We start from the raw sequence: 20,093 nt of genomic DNA on the forward strand, positions 1-20,093 counted from the left end.
GTTATTTTTCATACTGTTAACTGGGTATAGTATCACGAGTTATACGGTGTGATTGGTGTGGCTGGTATGAGTCTTACCCGGGATTCCAAAATCCTTTCCTTATTGTGTCAGCTCTTCTGGGCACAGTATCCTAACTGAGGTCTGGAGGAGGGGCATAGAGGGAGGAGCCAGTGCACACCAGGTAGTCCTAAATCTTTCTTAGTTGTGCCCAGTCTCCTGCGGAGCCGCTATTCCCCATGGTCCTTACGGAGTTCCCAGCATCCACTACGTGAGTAAAATCTTATTTTTTCTTTTAGTGCATCCTTTGCAAAACTAATTGCATATCTTAGTGCATATGCAATTAGTACCGATGCGATGTCACTGCGAAGTCCGGCGGATCGTATTCCACCATCTTTGTCCATCCCGCATAATATATTACGCATAGTGTGTACCTAGCTTTACTTTTATTGTTACACGCTTTCATTCTTTCTTCTTTAACCCTTTACACTTCAGTCACCATCATCAGGTCTGATGACTTATCTAGTACAGGGCACCCTGTTTTGTCACAAGATTCTCAAAAACGCGCCAGCTGTATTTTACGCAAAGGGTTACTACATGGGATGGACTTTATTAGACATATGGCAGATGTAATAATACAATACAAATACTCCACAACTCCTGCTACTTCATCATCAGCTGCTGGGACTTGCAGTTCCACAACAGCTAGAGAGTTTGCAGCAGTGAGGCAGCCAGTCCCTGCTGGCCAGGAACTCAGTCTCAGGCAGGCCCAGGGGTGACATTGCCATTCGGTAGATGCTAGCTAGATTCAAGGTTTCACAGCCGGGTCACACCCTCTCCTGACGTCAGCCAAGGCCGGGGCGCACGGATTGAGCGTCAGACCAGTCACACACAGCAGACAGGAGCCGGAGAGCAGAGAACATGGCTGCTGCATCCTTGCTGCTGAGGGGAGCCCTGAGCCGGGGTCTGCTGCTGCTGAGAGCCCGAGCTGCGGCGCCTCTGACAGGGAGGAGCCTGAGCGGTGAGTCTGGTGATGTCACGCCTGGCCGCTCTGACGTCACATGTCACTTTCATGCCCTCACATATCCTCCACGTGGGGCACACAGATATCTGTGTCATGTAAAAGGCTCTCTATTGATCTATGATATATAGATATACGTGTTGGTATATATATATATATATATATATATATATTTATTTATTGCTGTGGTTACACAGTGTACACCCTGTCAGTGCATGTAACACAGACTTATACCCCCACACAGTCACACACACAGTCAGGACAAGGTCAGCGCTATTACACCATAGTGATTCTGGCACACAGCCTTCTTTCTGTATATACAAGGAAAGACCTCCCAGTGCTAATGTCCAGTGTCTAGTAGATTTTGGGAATAACCGTAGCTATGGAAATATAGCTGTGATCCCGGCTTCTATATCACTAGTCCTCAGTGGAATGTACTAAAATTTAAATGTGTACAGATCTAAATATTACTTCAGTTTTCCAAATGAATTACTTTTTTCTTTCAGTGTTGGGGTGATTCAACTAGGGGCAATGCCCGTGATTGGGGGTCTCCAATGTGGCACATACAGGAGCCCTTAAATAGTGTATTTTAATACACACCCCTGCACAGTTTAGGGGTGATACCCGCCACATTGCCGGTATCAGCCACTATTTGTCCCTAATTGAATTGGCGCTGCCTGACCGATCATCATTACATACTCACCCTAATGCTCTCTTATGCCAATTTCAGCTGTGTTCTTTGTTAGACAAATGTTCCTCAATATATTGGGGTCGATTCAATTCGGCAACTTATGAATAGCGCCGGGAATTAGCTCCCGACGCTATTCAATTCAGCTGCTAGTTACCCGCAATTGTCGGGAATTCTTCTCTCATCCCCGGGGGATTAGAGAAGAAACCCGACAAAAGTGCTGCCTCGCGGGCGGCGCGAGGCTGATTCTGTCGGGAATCAGCCTCGCGCCGGGGAGTTAAGTCGGAGAATGCCCGTTCTCCCGACAATTCAACCTGTTTAGTCGGCGAGAACGGGCCATCACCGACGTAACTGGATCTGAATTGAATAGCGTCGGGAGCTAATTCCCGGCGCTATTCATAAGTTGCCGAATTGAATCGACCCCATTGTGACCTAAGGGTCAATGTCGCGTTTCACTGTCAGACAAATCATTTTTTACTAACCCTCTTGATCATCAATAAATATGAGAAGCAGGACAGTTTTTTTTTCCATAAAAAAAAATCACCAAAGATATCACAATGGTAACATATCTAAGACCATGTTACAGATGGCTAAACATGTATACACATGGTTTGGCACTAAATATCTAATAATACGGTACTGTGCAAAAGTTTTAGGCAGGTGTGGAAAATTTGCTGCAAAGTAAGAATGCCTTAAAAGATAGAAGTGTTAATAATAAGAATTTACTCACCGGTAATTCTATTTCTCGTAGTCCGTAGTGGATGCTGGGAACTCCGTAAGGACCATGGGGAATAGCGGGCTCCGAAGGAGGCTGGGCACTCTAGAAAGATCTTAGACTACCTGGTGTGCACTGGCTCCTCCCACTATGACCCTCCTCCAAGCCTCAGTTAGGTACTGTGCCCGGACGAGCGTACACAATAAGGAAGGATTTTGAATCCCGGGTAAGACTCATACCAGCCACACCAATCACACCGAACAACTCGTGATATGAAACACAGTTAACAGTATGAAACAATAGAGCCTCTCAACAGATGGCTCAACAATAACCCGATTTAGTTAACAATAACTATGTACAAGTATTGCAGATAGACCGCACTTGGGATGGGCGCCCAGCATCCACTACGGACTACGAGAAATAGAATTACCAGTGAGTAAATTCTTATTTTCTCTAACGTCCTAGTGGATGCTGGGAACTCCGTAAGGACCATGGGGATTATACCAAAGCTCCCAAACGGGCGGGAGAGTGCGGATGACTCTGCAGCACCGAATGAGAGAACTCCAGGTCCTCCTCAGCCAGGGTATCAAATTTATAGAATTTCTCTATCGTCCTAGTGGATGCTGGGGTTCCTGAAAGGACCATGGGGGAATAGCGGCTCCGCAGGAGACAGGGCACAAAAGTAAAGCTTTCCGATCAGGTGGTGTGCACTGGCTCCTCCCCCTATGACCCTCCTCCAGACTCCAGTTAGATTTTTGTGCCCGGCCGAGAAGGGTGCAATCTAGGTGGCTCTCCTAAAGAGCTGCTTAGAAAAAGTTTAGCTTAGGTTTTTTATTTTACAGTGAGTCCTGCTGGCAACAGGATCACTGCAACGAGGGACTGAGGGGAGAAGAAGTGAACTCACCTGCGTGCAGGATGGATTGGCTTCTTGGCTACTGGACATCCGCTCCAGAGGGACGATCACAGGTACAGCCTGGATGGTCACCGGAGCCGCGCCGCCGGCCCCCTTGCAGATGCTGAAGTAAGAAGAGGTCCAGAATCGGCGGCAGAAGACTCTTGCAGTCTTCTAAAGGTAGCGCACAGCACTGCAGCTGTGCGCCATTTTCCTCTCAGCACACTTCACACGCAGTCACTGAGGGTGCAGGGCGCTGGGGGGGGGGGCGCCCTGGGAGGCAAATGAAAACCTATATTTCTCTATCGTCCTAGTGGATGCTGGGGTTCCTGAAAGGACCATGGGGAATAGCGGCTCCGCAGGAGACAGGGCACAAAAGTAAAGCTTTCCGATCAGGTGGTGTGCACTGGCTCCTCCCCCTATGACCCTCCTCCAGACTCCAGTTAGATTTTTGTGCCCGGCCGAGAAGGGTGCAATTCTAGGTGGCTCTCCTAAAGAGCTGCTTAGAGAAAGTTTAGCTTAGGTTTTTTATTTTACAGTGAGTCCTGCTGGCAACAGGATCACTGCAACGAGGGACAGAGGGGAGAAGAAGTGAACTCACCTGCGTGCAGGATGGATTGGCTTCTTGGCTACTGGACATCAGCTCCAGAGGGACGATCACAGGTACAGCCTGGATGGTCACCGGAGCCGCGCCGCCGGCCCCCTTGCAGATGCTGAAGTAAGAAGAGGTCCAGAATCGGCGGCTGAAGACCCTTGCAGTCTTCTAAAGGTAGCGCACAGCACTGCAGCTGTGCGCCATTTTCCTCTCAGCACACTTCACACGCAGTCACTGAGGGTGCAGGGCGCTGGGGGGGGGCGCCCTGGGAGGCAAATGTAAACCTATATACTGGCTAAAAATACCTCACATATAGCCCCCAGAGGCTATATGGAGATATTTAACCCCTGCCAAACTTCACTAAAGAGCGGGAGACGAGCCCGCCGGAAAAGGGGCGGGGCCTATCTCCTCAGCACACAGCGCCATTTTCTCTCACAGAAAGGCTGGAGAGAAGGCTCCCAGGCTCTCCCCTGCACTGCACTACAGAAACAGGGTTTAAACAGAGAGGGGGGGCACTAATTGGCGATATAAATATATATATAAAGATGCTATTAGGGAGAAACACTTTTATAAGGTTGTCCCTATGTAATTATAGCGTTTTTTTGGTGTGTGCTGGCAAACTCTCCCTCTGTCTCTCCAAAGGGCTAGTGGGTCCTGTCCTCTGTCAGAGCATTCCAGGTGTGTGTGCTGTGTGTCGGTACGTGTGTGTCGACATGTATGAGGACGATGTTGGAGGAGGCGGAGAAATTGCCTGTAAGGGTGATGTCACTCTCTAGGGAGTCGACACCGGAATGGATGGCTTATTTAGGGAATTACGTGAGAATGTCAACACGCTGCAAGGTCGGTTGACGACATGAGACGGCCGACAAACAATTAGTACCGGTCCAGGCGTCTCAGAAACACCGTCAGGGGTTTTTAAAAAAACGCCCATTTACCTCAGTCGGTCGACACAGACACGGACACTGAATCCAGTGTCGACGGTGAATAAACAAACGTATTCCTCATTAGGGCCACACGTTAAGGGCAATGAAGGAGGTGTTACATATTTCTGATACTACAAGTACCACAAAAGATGGGTATTATGTGGAAGTGAAAAAACTACCTGTAGTTTTTCCTGAATCAGATAAAATAAAATGAAGTGTGTGATGATGCGTGGGTTTACCCCGATAGCAAATATTGGCGTTATACCCTTTCCCGCCAGAAGTTAGGGCGCGTTGGGAAACACCCCTTAGGGTGGATAAGGCGCTCACACGCTTATCAAGTGGCGTTACCGTCTCCAGATACGGCCGCCCTCAAGGAGCCAGCTGATAGGCAGCTGGAAAAATATCCTAAAAAGTATATACACACATACGGTGGTTATACTGCGACCAGCGATCGCCATCAGCCTGGAGATGCAGTGCTGGGTTGGCTTGGTCGAATTCCCTGACTAAAAATATTTTATTGATATAGAGCATTTAATAGGATGCATTCTATATATACTGTATGCGAGATGCACAGAGGGATATTTGCACTCTGGCATCAAGATAAGTGCGTTGTCCATATCTCCCAGAAGATGTCATGGACACGACAGTGGTCAGGTGATACAGATCCCATACGGCACATGGAAGTATTGCCGTATAAAGGGAAGGAGTTATTTGGGGTCGGTCCATCGGACCTGGGGGCCACGGCTACAGCTGGGAAATCCAACCTTTTTACCCCAAGTTACATCTCAGCAGAAAAAGACACTGTCTTTTCAGCCTCAATCCTTCCGTTCCCATGTGGGCAAGCGGGCAAAAGGCCAGTCATATCTGCCCAGACATAGAGGAAAGGGAAGTAGACTGCAGCAGGCAGCCCCTTCCCAGGAAAAGAAGCCCTCCACCAGTGGGGGGGTAGTCTCAAGAGTCTCAGCGCGCAGTGGGATCACTCGCAAGTTGACCCCTAGATCGTACAAGTATTATCCCAGGGGTACAGATTGGAGAGTCGAGACATTTTTTCCTCGCAGGTTCCTGAAGCCTGCTTTACCAACGGCTCCCTCCGACAGGGAGGCAGTATTGGAAAAAAATTCACAAGCTGTATTTCCAGCAGGTGATAATCAAAGTACCCCTCCTACAACAAGGAAAAGGGTATTAGTCTTCCACACTATATTGTGGTACTGAAGCCAGAAGGCTTGGTGAGACATAGTCTAAATCTGAAATCTTTGAACACTTACATAAAAAGGTTCAAATCAAGATGGAGTCACTCAAAGCAGTGATAGAGAACCGGAAAAAAGGGGACTATATGGTGTCCCTGGACATCAAGGATTACCTCCATGTCCAAATTTGCCCTTCTCAACAAGGGTACCTCTGGTTCGTGATACAGAACTGTCAATATCAGTTTCAGACGCTGCCGTTGAATTATCCACGGCACCCCGGGCCTTTACCAAGGTAATGGCCGAAAAGATGATCCTTAAAAGAAGAAAGGCATCTTAATTATCCCTTACTTGGACGATATCCTGAAAGGGGCAAGTTTCCAGAGAACAGTTGGAGGTCGGAAAAGAACTATCTAAAGTAGTTCTACGACAGCACGAGTGGATTCTAAATATTCCAAAAATCGCAGCTGTTTTACGATGATACGTCTGCTGTTCCTAGGAATGATTCTGGGCATAGTCCAGAAAGAGGTATTTCTCCTGGAGGGGAAAGCCAGGGAGTTATCCGACCTAGTCAGAAACCTCCTAAAACCAGGCCAAGTATCAGTGCATCAATGCACAGGAGTCCTGGGAAAAATGGTGGCTTCTTACGAAGCGATTCCATTCGGCAGATCTCACGCAAAAACTTTTCAGGGGGATTTGCTGGACGAATGGTCCGGATCGCATCTTCAGATGCATCAGCGGATAACCCTGTCTCCAAGGACAAGGGTGTCTCTTCTGTGGGGGCTGCAGAGTGCTCATCTTCTAGAGGACAGCACATTCACCATTCAGGACTGTGTTCTGGTGACCACGGATGCCAGCCTGAGAGGCTGGGGAACAGTCACACAGGGAAGAAATTTCCAAGGAAGTGTGGTCAAGTCTGGAGATTTCTCTCCACATGAATATACTGGAGCTAAGGGCAATGTACGATGCTCTGAGCCTAGGAAGAACTCTGCTTCAAAGTCAACCGGTGCTGATCCAGTAGGACATCATCATGGCAGTCGCCCACGTAAACAGACGGGGCGGCACAAGAAGCAGGAGGGCAATGACAGCAAGGATTCTTCGCTGGGCGAAAGATCATGTGATAACACTGTCAGCAGTGTTCATTCCGGGAGTGGACAACTAGGAAGATTTCCTCAGCATGAATGAATTCCACCCGGAAAAGTGGGAACTTCATCTGGAAGTTTCCACATGTTTGTAAACCGTTGGGAAAGACCAAAGGTGGTTATGATGGCGTCTCACATGAAGCGCCAGGTCTAGAGACCCTCAGGCAATAGCTGGGACGCTCTGGTAACACCGTGGGTGTACCAGTCGGTGTATGTGTTCCCTCCTCTGCCTTTCATACCCAGTGTATGGAGAATGATAGGAAGGAGAGGAGTAAGAACTATACTCGTGGCTCCGGTTTGGCCAAGAAGAACTTGGTACCCGGAACTTCAAGAGATACTAGAAAGGATCTTGATTCAGCAAGAATCATGTCTGTTCCATGACTTACCGCAGCTGCGTTGACGCCAGGGCGGGTGAACGCCGGATCCTAAGGGAAAAAGGCATTCCGGAAGAGGTCATCCCTACCCTGGTCAGAACCAGGAAGGAGGTGACCGCACAACATTATCACCGCTTAGGTGAAAATATGTTCCATGGTGTGAGGCCAGGAAGGCTCCACGGAAGAATTTCAACTAGGTTAATTCCTACATTTCCTGCAAACAGGAGTGTATATGGGTCTCAAATTGGGGTCCATTAAGGTTCAAATTTCGACCGGTCGATTTTCTTCCAGAAAGAAATTGGCTTCAGTTCCTGAAGTCCAGAAGTTGTTAAGGGAGTACTGCATATACAACCCCCTTTTGATGTCTCCAGTGGCACTGGGCGATCTCAACGTAGTTTGGGATTCCTAAAATCACATTGGTTTAAACAACTCAAATCTGTGGATTTGATATATCTCACATGGAAAGTGACCATGCTGTTGGTCCTGGCCTCGGCCAGGCGAGTGTCAGAATTGGCGGCTTTATCTCATAAAGCCATATCTGATTGTCCATTCGGACAGAGCAAAGCTGTGGACTCGTCCCCAGTTTCTCCCTAAGGTGGTGTCAGCATTTCACCTGAACCAGCTTATTGTGGTACCTGCGGCTACTAGGGACTTGGAGGACTCCAAGTTGCTGGATGTTGTCAGGGCCTTGAAAATATAGTTTCCAGGTCGGCTGGAGTCAGGAAATCTGACTTGCTGTTTATCCTGTGTGCACCCAACAAGCTGGGTGCTCCTGCTTCTAAGCAGACTATTGCTCGTTGGATTTGTAGTACAATTCAGCTTGCACATTCTGTGGCAGGCTTGCCACAGCAAAAAATATGTAAATGCCCATTCCACAAGGAAGGTGGGCTCATCTTGGGCGGCTGCCCGAGGGGTCTCGGCATTACAACTCTGCCGAGCAGCTACGTGGTCAGGGGAGAACACGTTTGTAAAATTCTACAAATTTGATACCCTGGCAAAAGAGGACCTGGAGTTCTCTCATTCGGTGCTGCAGAGTCATCCGCACTCTCCCGCCCGTTTGGGAGCTTTGGTATAATCCCCATGGTCCTTTCAGGAACCCCAGCATCCACTAGGACGATAGAGAAAATAAGAATTTACTTACCGATAATTCTATTTCTCGGAGTCCGTAGTGGATGCTGGGCGCCCATCCCAAGTGCGGATTATCTGCAATACTTGTACATAGTTATTGCTAACTAAATCGGGTTAGTGTTATTGTGAGCCATCTTTTCAGAGGCTCCCCTGTTATCATACTGTTAACTGGGTTCAGATCACAGGTTGTACAGTGTGATTGGTGTGGCTGGTATGAGTCTTACCCGGGATTCAAAATTCCTCCCTTATTGTGTACGCTCGTCCGGGCACAGTATCTAACTGGAGTCTGGAGGAGGGTCATAGGGGGAGGAGCCAGTGCACACCACCTGATCGGAAAGCTTTACTTTTGTGCCCTGTCTCCTGCGGAGCCGCTATTCCCCATGGTCCTTTCAGGAACCCCAGCATCCACTACGGACTCCGAGAAATAGAATTATCGGTAAGTAAATTCTTATTATTGGCTAAAAATACCTCACATATAGCCCCCAGAGGCTATATGGAGATATTTAACCCCTGCCATAATCCGTTGAAGAGCGGGAGACGAGGCCGCCGAAAAAGGGGCGGGGCCTATCTCCTCAGCACACAGCGCCATTTTCTCTCACAGAAAGGCTGGAGAGAAGGCTCCCAGGCTCTCCCCTGCACTGCACTACAGAAACAGGGTTAAAACAGAGAGGGGGGGCATTAATTGGCGATATTAATATATATATAAAGATGCTATAAGGGAGAAACACTTATATAAGGTTGTCCCTATATATATTATAGCGTTTTTGGTGTGTGCTGGCAAACTCTCCCTCTGTCTCTCCAAAGGGCTAATGGGGTCCTGTCCTCTGTCAGAGCATTCCCGGTGTGTGTGCTGTGTGTCGGTACGTGTGTGTCGACATGTATGAGGACGATGTTGGTGAGGAGGCGGAGCAATTGCCTGTAATGGGGATGTCACTCTCTAGGGAGTCGACACCGAAATGGGTGGCTTATTGAGAGAATTACGTGAGAAGGTCAACACGCTGCAAGGTCGGTTGACGACATGAGACGGCCGACAAACAATTAGTACCGGTCCAGGCGTCTCAGAAACACCGTCAGGGGCTTTAAAAACGCCCATTTACCTCAGTCGGTCGACACAGACACGGACACTGAATCCAGTGTCGACGGTGAATAAACAAACGTATTTCTCATTAGGGCCACACGTTAAGGGCAATGAAGGAGGTGTTACATATTTCTGATACTACAAGTACCACAAAAAAGGGTATTATGTGGGAGTGAAAAAACTACCTGTAGTTTTTCCTGAATCAGATAAAATAAAATGAAGTGTGTGATGAAGCGTGGGATTACCCCGATAGCAAATATTGGCGTTATACCCTTTCCCGCCAGAAGTTAGGGCGCGTTGGGAAACACCCCTTAGGGTGGATAAGGCGCTCACACGCTTATCAAGTGGCGTTACCGTCTCCAGATACGGCCGCCCTCAAGGAGCCAGCTGATAGGAAGCTGGAAAAATATCCTAAAAAGTATATACACACATACGGTGGTTATACTGCGACCAGCGATCGCCATCAGCCTGGCGATGCAGTGCTGGGTTGGCTTGGTCGGATTCCCTGACTGAAAATATATTATTGATATAGAGCATTTAATAGGATGCATTCTATATATATGTACGCAAGATGCACAGAGGGATATTTGCACTCTGGCATCAAGATAAGTGCGTTGTCCATATCTCCCAGAAGATGTCATGGACACGACAGTGGTCAGGTGATACAGATCCCATACGGCACATGGAAGTATTGCCGTATAAAGGAAAGGAGTTAGTTGGGGTCGGTCCATCGGACCTGGGGACCACGGCAACAGCTGGGAAATCCAACCTTTTTACCCCAAGTTACATCTCAGCAGAAAAAGACACCGTCTTTTCAGCCTCAATCTTTCCGTTTCCATGAGGCAAACGGGCAAAAGGCCAGTCATATCTGCCCAGACATAGAGGTAAGGGAAGTAGACTGCAGCGGGCAGCCCCTTCCCAGGAAAGGAAGCCCTCCACCACGTCTGCCAAGTCCTCAGCATGACGCTGGGGCCGTGCAAGCGGACTCAGGTGAGGTGGGGGGGGTAGTCTCAAGAGTCTCAGCGCGCAGTGGGATCACTCGCAAGTTGACCCCTAGATCGTACAAGTATTATCCCAGGGGTACAGATTGGAGAGTCGAGACATCTTTTCCTCGCAGGTTCCTGAAGTCTGCTTTACCAACGGCTTCCTCCGACAGGGAGGCAGTATTGGAAAAGATTCACAAGCTGTATTTCCAGCAGGTGATAATCAAAGTACCCCTCCTACAACAAGGAAAAGGGTATTAGTCTTCCACACTATATTGTGATACTGAAGCCAGACGGCTTGGTGAGACGTAGTCTAAATCTGAATCTTTGAACACTTACATAAAAAGGTTCAAATCAAGATGGAATCACTCAGAGCAGTGATAGCGAACCAAAAAAGGGGACTATATGGTGTCCCTGGACATCAAGGATTACCTCCATGTCCAAATTTGTCCTTCTCAACAAGGATACCTCTGGTTCGTGGTACAGAACTGTCAATATCAGTTTCAGACGCTGCCGTTGAAGTATCCACGGCACCCCGGGCCTTTACCAGGGTAATGGCCGAAAAGATGATTCTTCAAAGAAAAGAATGGACGTCGGAAGAGCACTATCTAAAGTAGTTCTACGACAGCACGAGTGGATTTTAAATATTCCAAATATCGCAGCCGTTTTCCGACGATACGTCTGCTGTTCCTAGGAATGATTCTGGGCATAGTCCAGAAAAAGGTTTTCTCCTGGAGGAGAAAGCCAGGGAGTTATCCGAACTAGTCAGAAACCTCCTAAAACCAGACCAGGTATCAGTGCATCAATGCACAGGAGTCCTGGGAAAAATGGTGGCTTCTTACGAAGCGATTCCATTCGGCAGATCTCACGCAAAAAAAAATTTTCAGGGGGATTTGCGGGACGAATGGTCCGGATCGCATCTTCAGATGCATCAGCGGTTAATCCTGTCTCCAAGGACAAGGGTGTCTCTTCTGTGGGGGCTGCAGAGTGCTCATCTTCTAGAGGGCAGCACGTTCAGCATTCAGGACTGTGTTCTGGTGACCACGGATGCCAGCCTGAGAGGCTGGGGAGCAGTCACACAGGGAAGAAATTTCCAAGGAAGTGTGGTAAAGTCTGGAGACTTCTCTCCACATGACTATACTGGAGCTAAGGGCAATTTACAATGCTCTGAGCCTAGGAAGACCTCTGCTTCAAAGTCAACCGGTGCTGATCCAGTAGGACATCATCATACCAGTCGCCCACGTTAACAGACGGGGCGACACAAGAAGCAGGAGGGCAATGATAGCAAGGATTTTTCGCTGGGCGAAAAATCATGTGATAACACTGTCAGCAGTGTTCATTCCGGGAGTGGACAACTGGGAAGATTTCCTCAGCATGTATGAATTCCACCCGGAAAAGTGGGAACTTAATCTGGAAGTTTCCACATGATTGTAAACCGTTGGGAAAGACCAAAGGTGGTCATGATGGCGTCCCACATGAAGCGCCAGGTCAAGAGACACTCAGGCAATAGCTGGGACGCTCTGGTAACACCGTGGGTGTACCAGTCGGTGTATGTGTTCCATCCTCTGCCTTTCATACCCAGTGTATTGAGAATGATAGGAAGGAGAGGAGTAAGAACTATACTCGTGGCTCCGGTTTGGCCAAGAAGGACTTGGTACCCGGAACTTCAAGAGATACTAAGAAGGGTCTTGATTCAGCAAGAATCATGTCTGTTCCAAGATTTACCGCAGCTGCGTTGACGCCAGGGCGGGTGAACGCCGGATCCTAAGGGAAAAAGGCATTCCGGAAGAGGTCATCCCTACCCTGGTCAGAGCCAGGAAGGAGGTGACCGCACAACATTATCACCGCTTAGGTGAAAATATGTTCCATGGTGTGAGGCCAGGAAGGCTCCACGGAAGAATTTCAACTAGGTTAATTCCTACATTTCCTGCAAACAGGAGTGTCTATGGGTCTCAAATTGGGGTCCATTAAGGTTCAAATTTCGACTTGTCGATTTTCTTCCAGAAAAGAAATTGGCTTCAGTTCCTGAAGTCCAGAAGTTTGTTAAGGGAGTACTGCATATACAACCCCCCTTTGATGTCTCCAGTGGCACTGGGAGATCTCAACGTAGTTTTGGGATTCCTAAAATCACATTGGTTTAAAACAACTCAAATCTGTGGATTTGATATATCTCACATGGAAAGTGGCCATGCTGTTGGTCCTGGCCGCGGCCAGGCGAGTGTCAGATTTGAAGGCTTTGACTCACATAGCCATATCTGATTGTCCATTCGGACAGAGCAAAGCTGCGGACTCGTCCCCAGTTTCTCCTTAAGGTGGTGTCAGCATTTCACCTGAACCAGCTTATTGTGGTACCTGCGGCTACTAGGGACTTGGAGGACTCCAAGTTGCTGGATGTTGTCAGGGCCCTGAAAATATAGTTTCCAGGTCGGCTGGAGTCAGGAAATCTGACTTGCTGTTTATCCTGTATGCACCCAACAAGCTGGGTGCTCCTGCTTTTAAGCAGTCGATTGCTCGTTGGATTGGTAGCACAATTCAACTTGCACATTCTGTGGCAGGCCTGCCACAGCCTAAATCTGTTAAAGCCCATTCCACAAGGACGGTGGGCTCATCTTGGGCGGCTGCCCGAGGGGTCTCGGCATTACAACTCTGCCGAGCAGCTACGTGGTCGGGGGAGAACACGTTTGTAAAATTCTACAAATTTGATACCCTGGCAAAAGAGGACCTGGAGTTCTCTCATTCGGCGCTGCAGAGTCATCCGCACTCTCCCGCCCGTTTGGGAGCTTTGGTATAATCCCCATGGTCCTTTCAGGAACCCCAGCATCCACTAGGACGATAGAGAAAATAAGAATTTACTTACCGATAATTCTATTTCTCGGAGTCCGTAGTGGATGCTGGGCGCCCATCCCAAGTGCGGATTATCTGCAATACTTGTACATAGTTATTGCTAACTAAATCGGGTTATTGTTATTGTGAGCCATCTTTTCAGAGGCTCCCCTGTTATCATACTGTTAACTGGGTTCAGATCACAGGTTGTACAGTGTGATTGGTGTGGCTGGTATGAGTCTTACCCGGGATTCAAAATTCCTCCCTTATTGTGTACGCTCGTCCGGGCACAGTATCTAACTGGAGTCTGGAGGAGGGTCATAGGGGGAGGAGCCAGTGCACACCACCTGATCGGAAAGCTTTACTTTTGTGCCCTGTCTCCTGCGGAGCCGCTATTCCCCCATGGTCCTTTCAGGAACCCCAGCATCCACTACGGACTCCGAGAAATAGAATTATCGGTAAGTAAATTCTTATTTTTGCAAACGTGTTTGCCCCTGACCAAGTAGCTGCTCGGCAAAGTTGTAAAGCCGAGACCCCTCGGGCAGCCGCCCAAGATGAGCCCACCTTCCTTGTGGAATGGGCATTGACAGATTTTGGCTGTGGCAGGCCTGCCACAGTATGTGCAAGCTGAATTGTACTACAAATCCAACGAGCAATAGTCTGCTTAGAAGCAGGAGCACCCAGCTTGTTGGGTGCATATAGGATAAACAGCGAGTCAGATTTTCTGACTCCAGCCGTCCTGGAAACATATATTTTCAGGGCCCTGACAACGTCTAGCAACTTGGAGTCCTCCAAATCCTTAGTAGCCGCAGGCACCACAATAGGCTGGTTCAGGTGAAACGCTGACACCACCTTAGGGAGAAACTGGGGACGAGTCCTCAATTCTGCCCTATCCATATGGAAAATCAGATAAGGGCTTTTACATGATAAAGCCGCCAATTCTGACACTCGCCTAGCTGAAGCCAGGGCCAATAACATGACCACTTTCCACGTGAGATATTTCAGATCCACGGTTTTTAGTGGCTCAAACCAATGTGATTTCAAGAAATTCAACATCACGTTGAGATCCCAAGGTGCCATAGGAGGCACAAATGGGGGCTGAATATGCAGCACTCCTTTCACAAATGTCTGAACTTCAGGTACTGAAGCTAGTTCTTTTTGAAAGAAAATCGACAGAGCCGAGATCTGTACTTTAATGGAGCCTAGTTTTAGGCCCATATTCACTCCTGCTTGCAGGAAATGCAGAAATCGACCCAGTTGAAATTCCTCTGTTGAGGCCTTTTTGGCCTCGCACCATGCAACATATTTCCGCCATATGCGGTGATAATGCTTTGCCGTAACATCTTTCCTGGCTTTAATAAGCGTAGGAATGACTTCCTCCGGAATGCCCTTTTCCTTCAGGATCCGGCGTTCAACCGCCATGCCGTCAAACGCAGCCGCGGTAAGTCTTGGAACAGACAGGGGCCCTGCTGTAGCAGGTCCTGTCTGAGCGGCAGGGACCAAGGGTCCTCTGAGATCATCTCTTGAAGTTCCGGGTACCACGCTCTTCTTGGCCAATCCGGAACCACGAGAATTGTGTTTACTCCTCGCTTTCTTATTATTCTCAGTACCTTTGGTATGAGAGGTAGAGGAGGGAACACATACACTGACCGGTACACCCATGGTGTCACTAGGGCGTCCACCGCTATCGCCTGAGGGTCTCTTGACCTGGCGCAATACTTCTCTAGTTTTTTGTTTAGGCGGGACGCCATCATGTCCACCTGTGGACGACCCCATTGATTTACAATCATTTGGAAGACTTCTGGATGAAGTCCCCACTCTCCCGGGTGGAGGTCGTGCCTGCTGAGAAAGTCTGCTTCCCAGTTGTCCACTCCCGGGATGAACACTGCTGACAGTGCTAGTACATGATTCTCCGCCCATCGGAGAATTTTTGTGGCTTCTGCCATCGCCGTCCTGCTTCTTGTGCCGCCCTGTCGATTCACATGGGCGACTGCCGTGATGTTGTCTGACTGGATCAGCACCGGCTGGTGTAGGAGCAGGGATTTTGCTTGACTTAGGGCATTGTAAATGGCCCTTAGTTCCAGAATATTTATGTGAAGGGCAGTCTCCTGACTTGACCATAGTCCTTGGAAATTTCTTCCCTTTGTGACTGCCCCCCAGCCTCGTAGGCTGGCATCCGTGGTTACCAGGACCCAGTCCTGTATGCCGAATCTGCGGCCCTCCAGAAGATGAGCACTGTGCAGCCACCACAGAAGAGACACCCTGGTTCGTGGAGACAGGGTTATTAAACGATGCATCTGAAGATGCGATCCGGACCACTTGTCCAACAGGTCCCACTGAAAAATTCTGGCATGGAACCTGCCGAATGGAATTGCTTCGTAAGAAGCTACCATCTTTCCCAGGACCCGCGTGCAGTGATGCACCGATACCTGTTTTGGTTTTAGGAGGTCTCTGACTAGAGAAGACAACTCCCTGGCTTTCTCCTCCGGGAGAAACACTTTTTTCTGGGCCGTGTCCAGAATCATTCCCAGGAACATTAGACGTGTCGTGGGGACCAGCTGTGACTTTGGGATATTCAGAATCCAACCGTGCTGGCTCAGCACTTCCTGAGATAGTGCTACTCCCACTAACAACTGTTCCTTGGATCGTGCCTTTATTAGGAGATCGTCCAAGTATGGGATAATTAAGACTCCCTTTTTTCGAAGGAGTATCATCATTTCCGCCATAACCTTGGTAAATACCCTCGGTGCCGTGGAGAGTTCACAAACGGCAGCGTCTGGAATTGGTAATGGCAATCCTGTACCACAAATCTGAGGTACTCCTGGTGAGAATTGTAAATGGGGACATGCAGGTAAGCATCCTTGATGTCCAGGGATACCATGTAATCCCCCTCGTCCAGGCTTGCAATAACCGCCCTGAGCGATTCCATCTTGAACTTGAATTTTTTTATGTATGTGTTCAAGGACTTCAAATTTAAAATGGGTCTCACCGAACCGTCCGGTTTCGGTACCACAAATAGTGTGGAATAGTAACCCCGGCCTTGTTGAAGTAGGGGTACCTTGATTATCACCTGCTGGGAATACAGCTTGTGAATTGCCGCTAGCACTGCCTCCCTGTCTGAGGGAGCAATCGGCAAGGCGGATTTTAGGAAACGGCGGGGTGGAGTCGCCTCGAATTCCAGCCTGTATCCCTGAGATACTATTTGAAGGATCCAGGGATCCACCTGTGAGCGAACCCACTGATCGCTGAAATTCCTGAGGCGGGCCCCCACCGCACCTGGCTCCGCCTGTGAAGCCCCACCGTCATGCGGCGGACTTGGAAGAGGAAGCGGGGGAGGACTTTTGTTCCTGGGAACCTGCTGTTTGCTGCAGCCTTTTTCCCCTGCCTCTGCCTCTTGACAGAAAAGACCCTCCTTTTCCCCGCTTGTTTTTCTGGGACCGAAAGGACTGAACCTGATAAAATGGCGCCTTCTTAGGCTGTGAGGGGACATGGGGTAAAAATGCTGACTTCCCAGACGTTGCTGTGGAAACTAGGTCGGAGAGACCATCCCCAAATAATTCCTCCCCTTTATAAGGCAAAACTTCCATGTACCTTTTGGAATCTGCATCTCCAGTCCACTGGCGAGTCCATAAGCATCTCCTAGCAGAGATAGATAATGCACTTACTTTAGATGCCAGCCGGCAGATTTCCCTCTGTGCATCTCTCATGTATAAGACTGAGTCTTTGATATGTTCAATTGTTAACAGGATCGTGTCTCTGTCTAGTGTGTCAATATTTTCTGACAGGTTATCTGACCATGCAGCGGCAGCACTGCACATCCAAGCTGACGCAATCGCTGGTCTGAGTATAATGCCTGAGTGTGTATATACAGACTTCAGGATCGCCTCCTGCCTTCTATCAGCAGGTTCCTTAAGGGCGGCCGTATCCTGGGACGGTAGTGCCACCTTTTTTGACAAACGTGTGAGCGCTTTATCCACCCTCGGGGGTGTTTCCCAACGTAACCTATCCTTTGGCGGGAAAGGGAACGCCATTAGTAATTTCTTAGGAATCACCAATTTCTTATCAGGGGAAGCCCACGCTTCTTCACACACTTCATTTAATTCATCTGACGGGGGAAAAACTACAGGTAGTTTTTTCTCCCCAAACATAATACCCTTTTTTGTGGTACCTGGATGTAAATCAGAAATATTTAACACCTCTTTCATTGCCTCAATCATGCAGCGAATGGCCTTAACGGGCATTAAATTTGACTCATCGTCGTCGACACTGGCGTCAGTATCCGTGTCGACATCTACTTGTGCCACCTGAGATAACGGGCGTTTCAGAGCCCCTGATGACTTTTGAGACCCCTGGACAGGCACGAGCTGAAGACTCGTCTGTCCCACAGTCGGCATGTCGTCAAATTTTTTATGTAAGGAGTCTATACGTGCACTCATTTCCTGCCATAATACCATCCACTCAGGTGTCTGACCCCCAGGGGGTGACATCTCTGCTAAAGGCATCTGCTCCCCCTCCACATCATTATCCTCCTCAAACATGTCGACACAGCCGTACCGACACACTCCACACACACAGGGAATGCTCAAATAGAGGACAGGACCCACAAAAGCCCTTTGGGGGGACAGAGTAAGAGTATGCCAGCACACACCAGAGCGCTATATATATACAGGGACTAACTGAGTTATGTCCCTAATAGCTGCTTATACTGTATACAGTGCCAATTTTAGTGCCCCCCCTCTCTTTTCCCTCTTACTGTACTGTAGAAATGCAGGGAAGAGCCAGGGAGCTTCCTTCCAGCCGAGCTGTGAGGGAAAAATGGCGCCAGTGTGCTGAGGAGATAGGCTCCGCCCCTTTTTCGCGGCCTATTCTCCCGCTTTTTTTGGGATTCTGGCAGGGGTATTTACCTCATATATAGCCCTAGGGGCTATATATTGAGGTATTTTAGCCAGCCAAGGTGTTTTTATTGCTGCCTCAGGGCGCCCCCCCCCCAGCGCCCTGCACCCTCAGTGACCGGAGTGTGAAGTGTGTATGAGGAGCAATGGCGCACAGCTGCAGTGCTGTGCGCTACCTTGGTGAAGACAGGATGTCTTCATGCCGCCGATTTTCCGGACCATCTTCCTGCTTCTGGCTCTGTAAGGGGGACGGCGGCGCGGCTCCGGGACCGAACATCAAGGCTGGGCCTGCGGTCGATCCCTCTGGAGCTAATGGTGTCCAGTAGCCTAAGAAGCCCAATCCGGCTGCAAGCAGGCGAGTTCGCTTCTTCTCCCCTTAGTCCCTCGCTGCAGTGAGCCTGTTGCCAGCAGGTCTCACTGAAAAAAACAAATTCTAAGACTATAACTTTCTAAGAGCTCAGGAGAGCCCCTAGTGTGCATCCAACCTCGGCCGGGCACGAAATCTAACTGAGGCTTGGAGGAGGGTCATAGTGGGAGGAGCCAGTGCACACCAGGTAGTCTAAGATCTTTCTAGAGTGCCCAGCCTCCTTCGGAGCCCGCTATTCCCCATGGTCCTTACGGAGTTCCCAGCATCCACTAGGACGTTAGAGAAAGTTAATTTTTTATCAATTAACAAAATTCAAAGTGAATGAACAGAAGAGAAATCTAAATCCGATAAATATTTGGTGTGACCACCCTTTGCCTTCAAAACAGCATCAATTCTTCTAGGTACACTTGCACACAGTTTTTGAAGGAACTCGGCAGGGAGGTTGTTCCAAACATCTTGGAGAACTAACCACAGATCTTCTGTCGATGTAGGCTTGTTCACATCCTACAATCTCTTCATGTAATCCCAGGCAGACTTGATAGGGCTCTGTGGGGGCCATATCATCACTTCCAGGACTCCTTGTTCTTCATTACGCTGAAGATAGTTCTTAATGACATTGGCTGTATGTTTGGGGTCATTGTCCGGGTCCTGCTGTATAATAAATTTGGAGCCAATCAAACGCCTCCCTGATGGTATTGCATGATGGATTGGTACCTGCCTGTATTTCTCAGCTGCCTGAAACTTTTGCACAGTACTGTATGTATGCGATAGATCTCCGCATATTATTAAATGTTGTAATCACTGTGATCTCCCCTCCTCCTCTTTCCTCTCCCTTCCCCCTCCCCCTCCAGGCTGTATTTCCGGGTACCATCCTGCTTCCGGGCTATCCGTGTTTCCGTCTAGGTATTACCAGTGTAACCCGAGTATTACATCATGCCGGAGATACACAACACAGACAGAGAACAAGGAGGAGGAGCCTGTTGTGCACACAATCATCGCTGACACTGAGAGTGTGCAAGGTGAGCGAACCACTATTTGCTTGTTGTAAGCAGCGCAGTCATCATGTATGAGGGAGGGAATATATTGTCTTGGATGTTGCATAGTCATTTGGAGGTACATGGGCGAGCGTTGTAGAGCCAGACATTGATAAATCATAGTGTTGAGCTTTTCTTTATCATCCACTAGGGGTCACTGGAGTACTCTTGGGATATGGACGGGCGTAGCCGAACAAAGGCACTGAATATTCAAATTTAGGACTCTCCCCCCCCTCCATATCCCCAAGTACCTCAGT

General features: G+C 48.8%; 1 protein-coding gene across 1 annotated transcript in view; it reads left to right on the forward strand.

The window, feature by feature from the left end:
- The first annotated feature begins 753 nt into the window (after window positions 1–753).
- TRAP1 (TNF receptor associated protein 1) overlaps window positions 754–20,093 on the forward strand; it is a 57,408-nt gene continuing 38,068 nt past the window's right edge. The window contains exons 1-2 of the mRNA XM_063934799.1: window positions 754–1,018; window positions 19,654–19,821. Of these exons, the coding sequence (XP_063790869.1) occupies window positions 919–1,018; window positions 19,654–19,821 (268 nt within the window). The 5' untranslated portion in view covers window positions 754–918. The remainder of the gene's footprint in view (window positions 1,019–19,653; window positions 19,822–20,093) is intronic.

This window comes from Pseudophryne corroboree, chromosome 7 (genome assembly GCF_028390025.1).
Source record: "Pseudophryne corroboree isolate aPseCor3 chromosome 7, aPseCor3.hap2, whole genome shotgun sequence".
NCBI lineage: Eukaryota > Metazoa > Chordata > Amphibia > Anura > Myobatrachidae > Pseudophryne > Pseudophryne corroboree.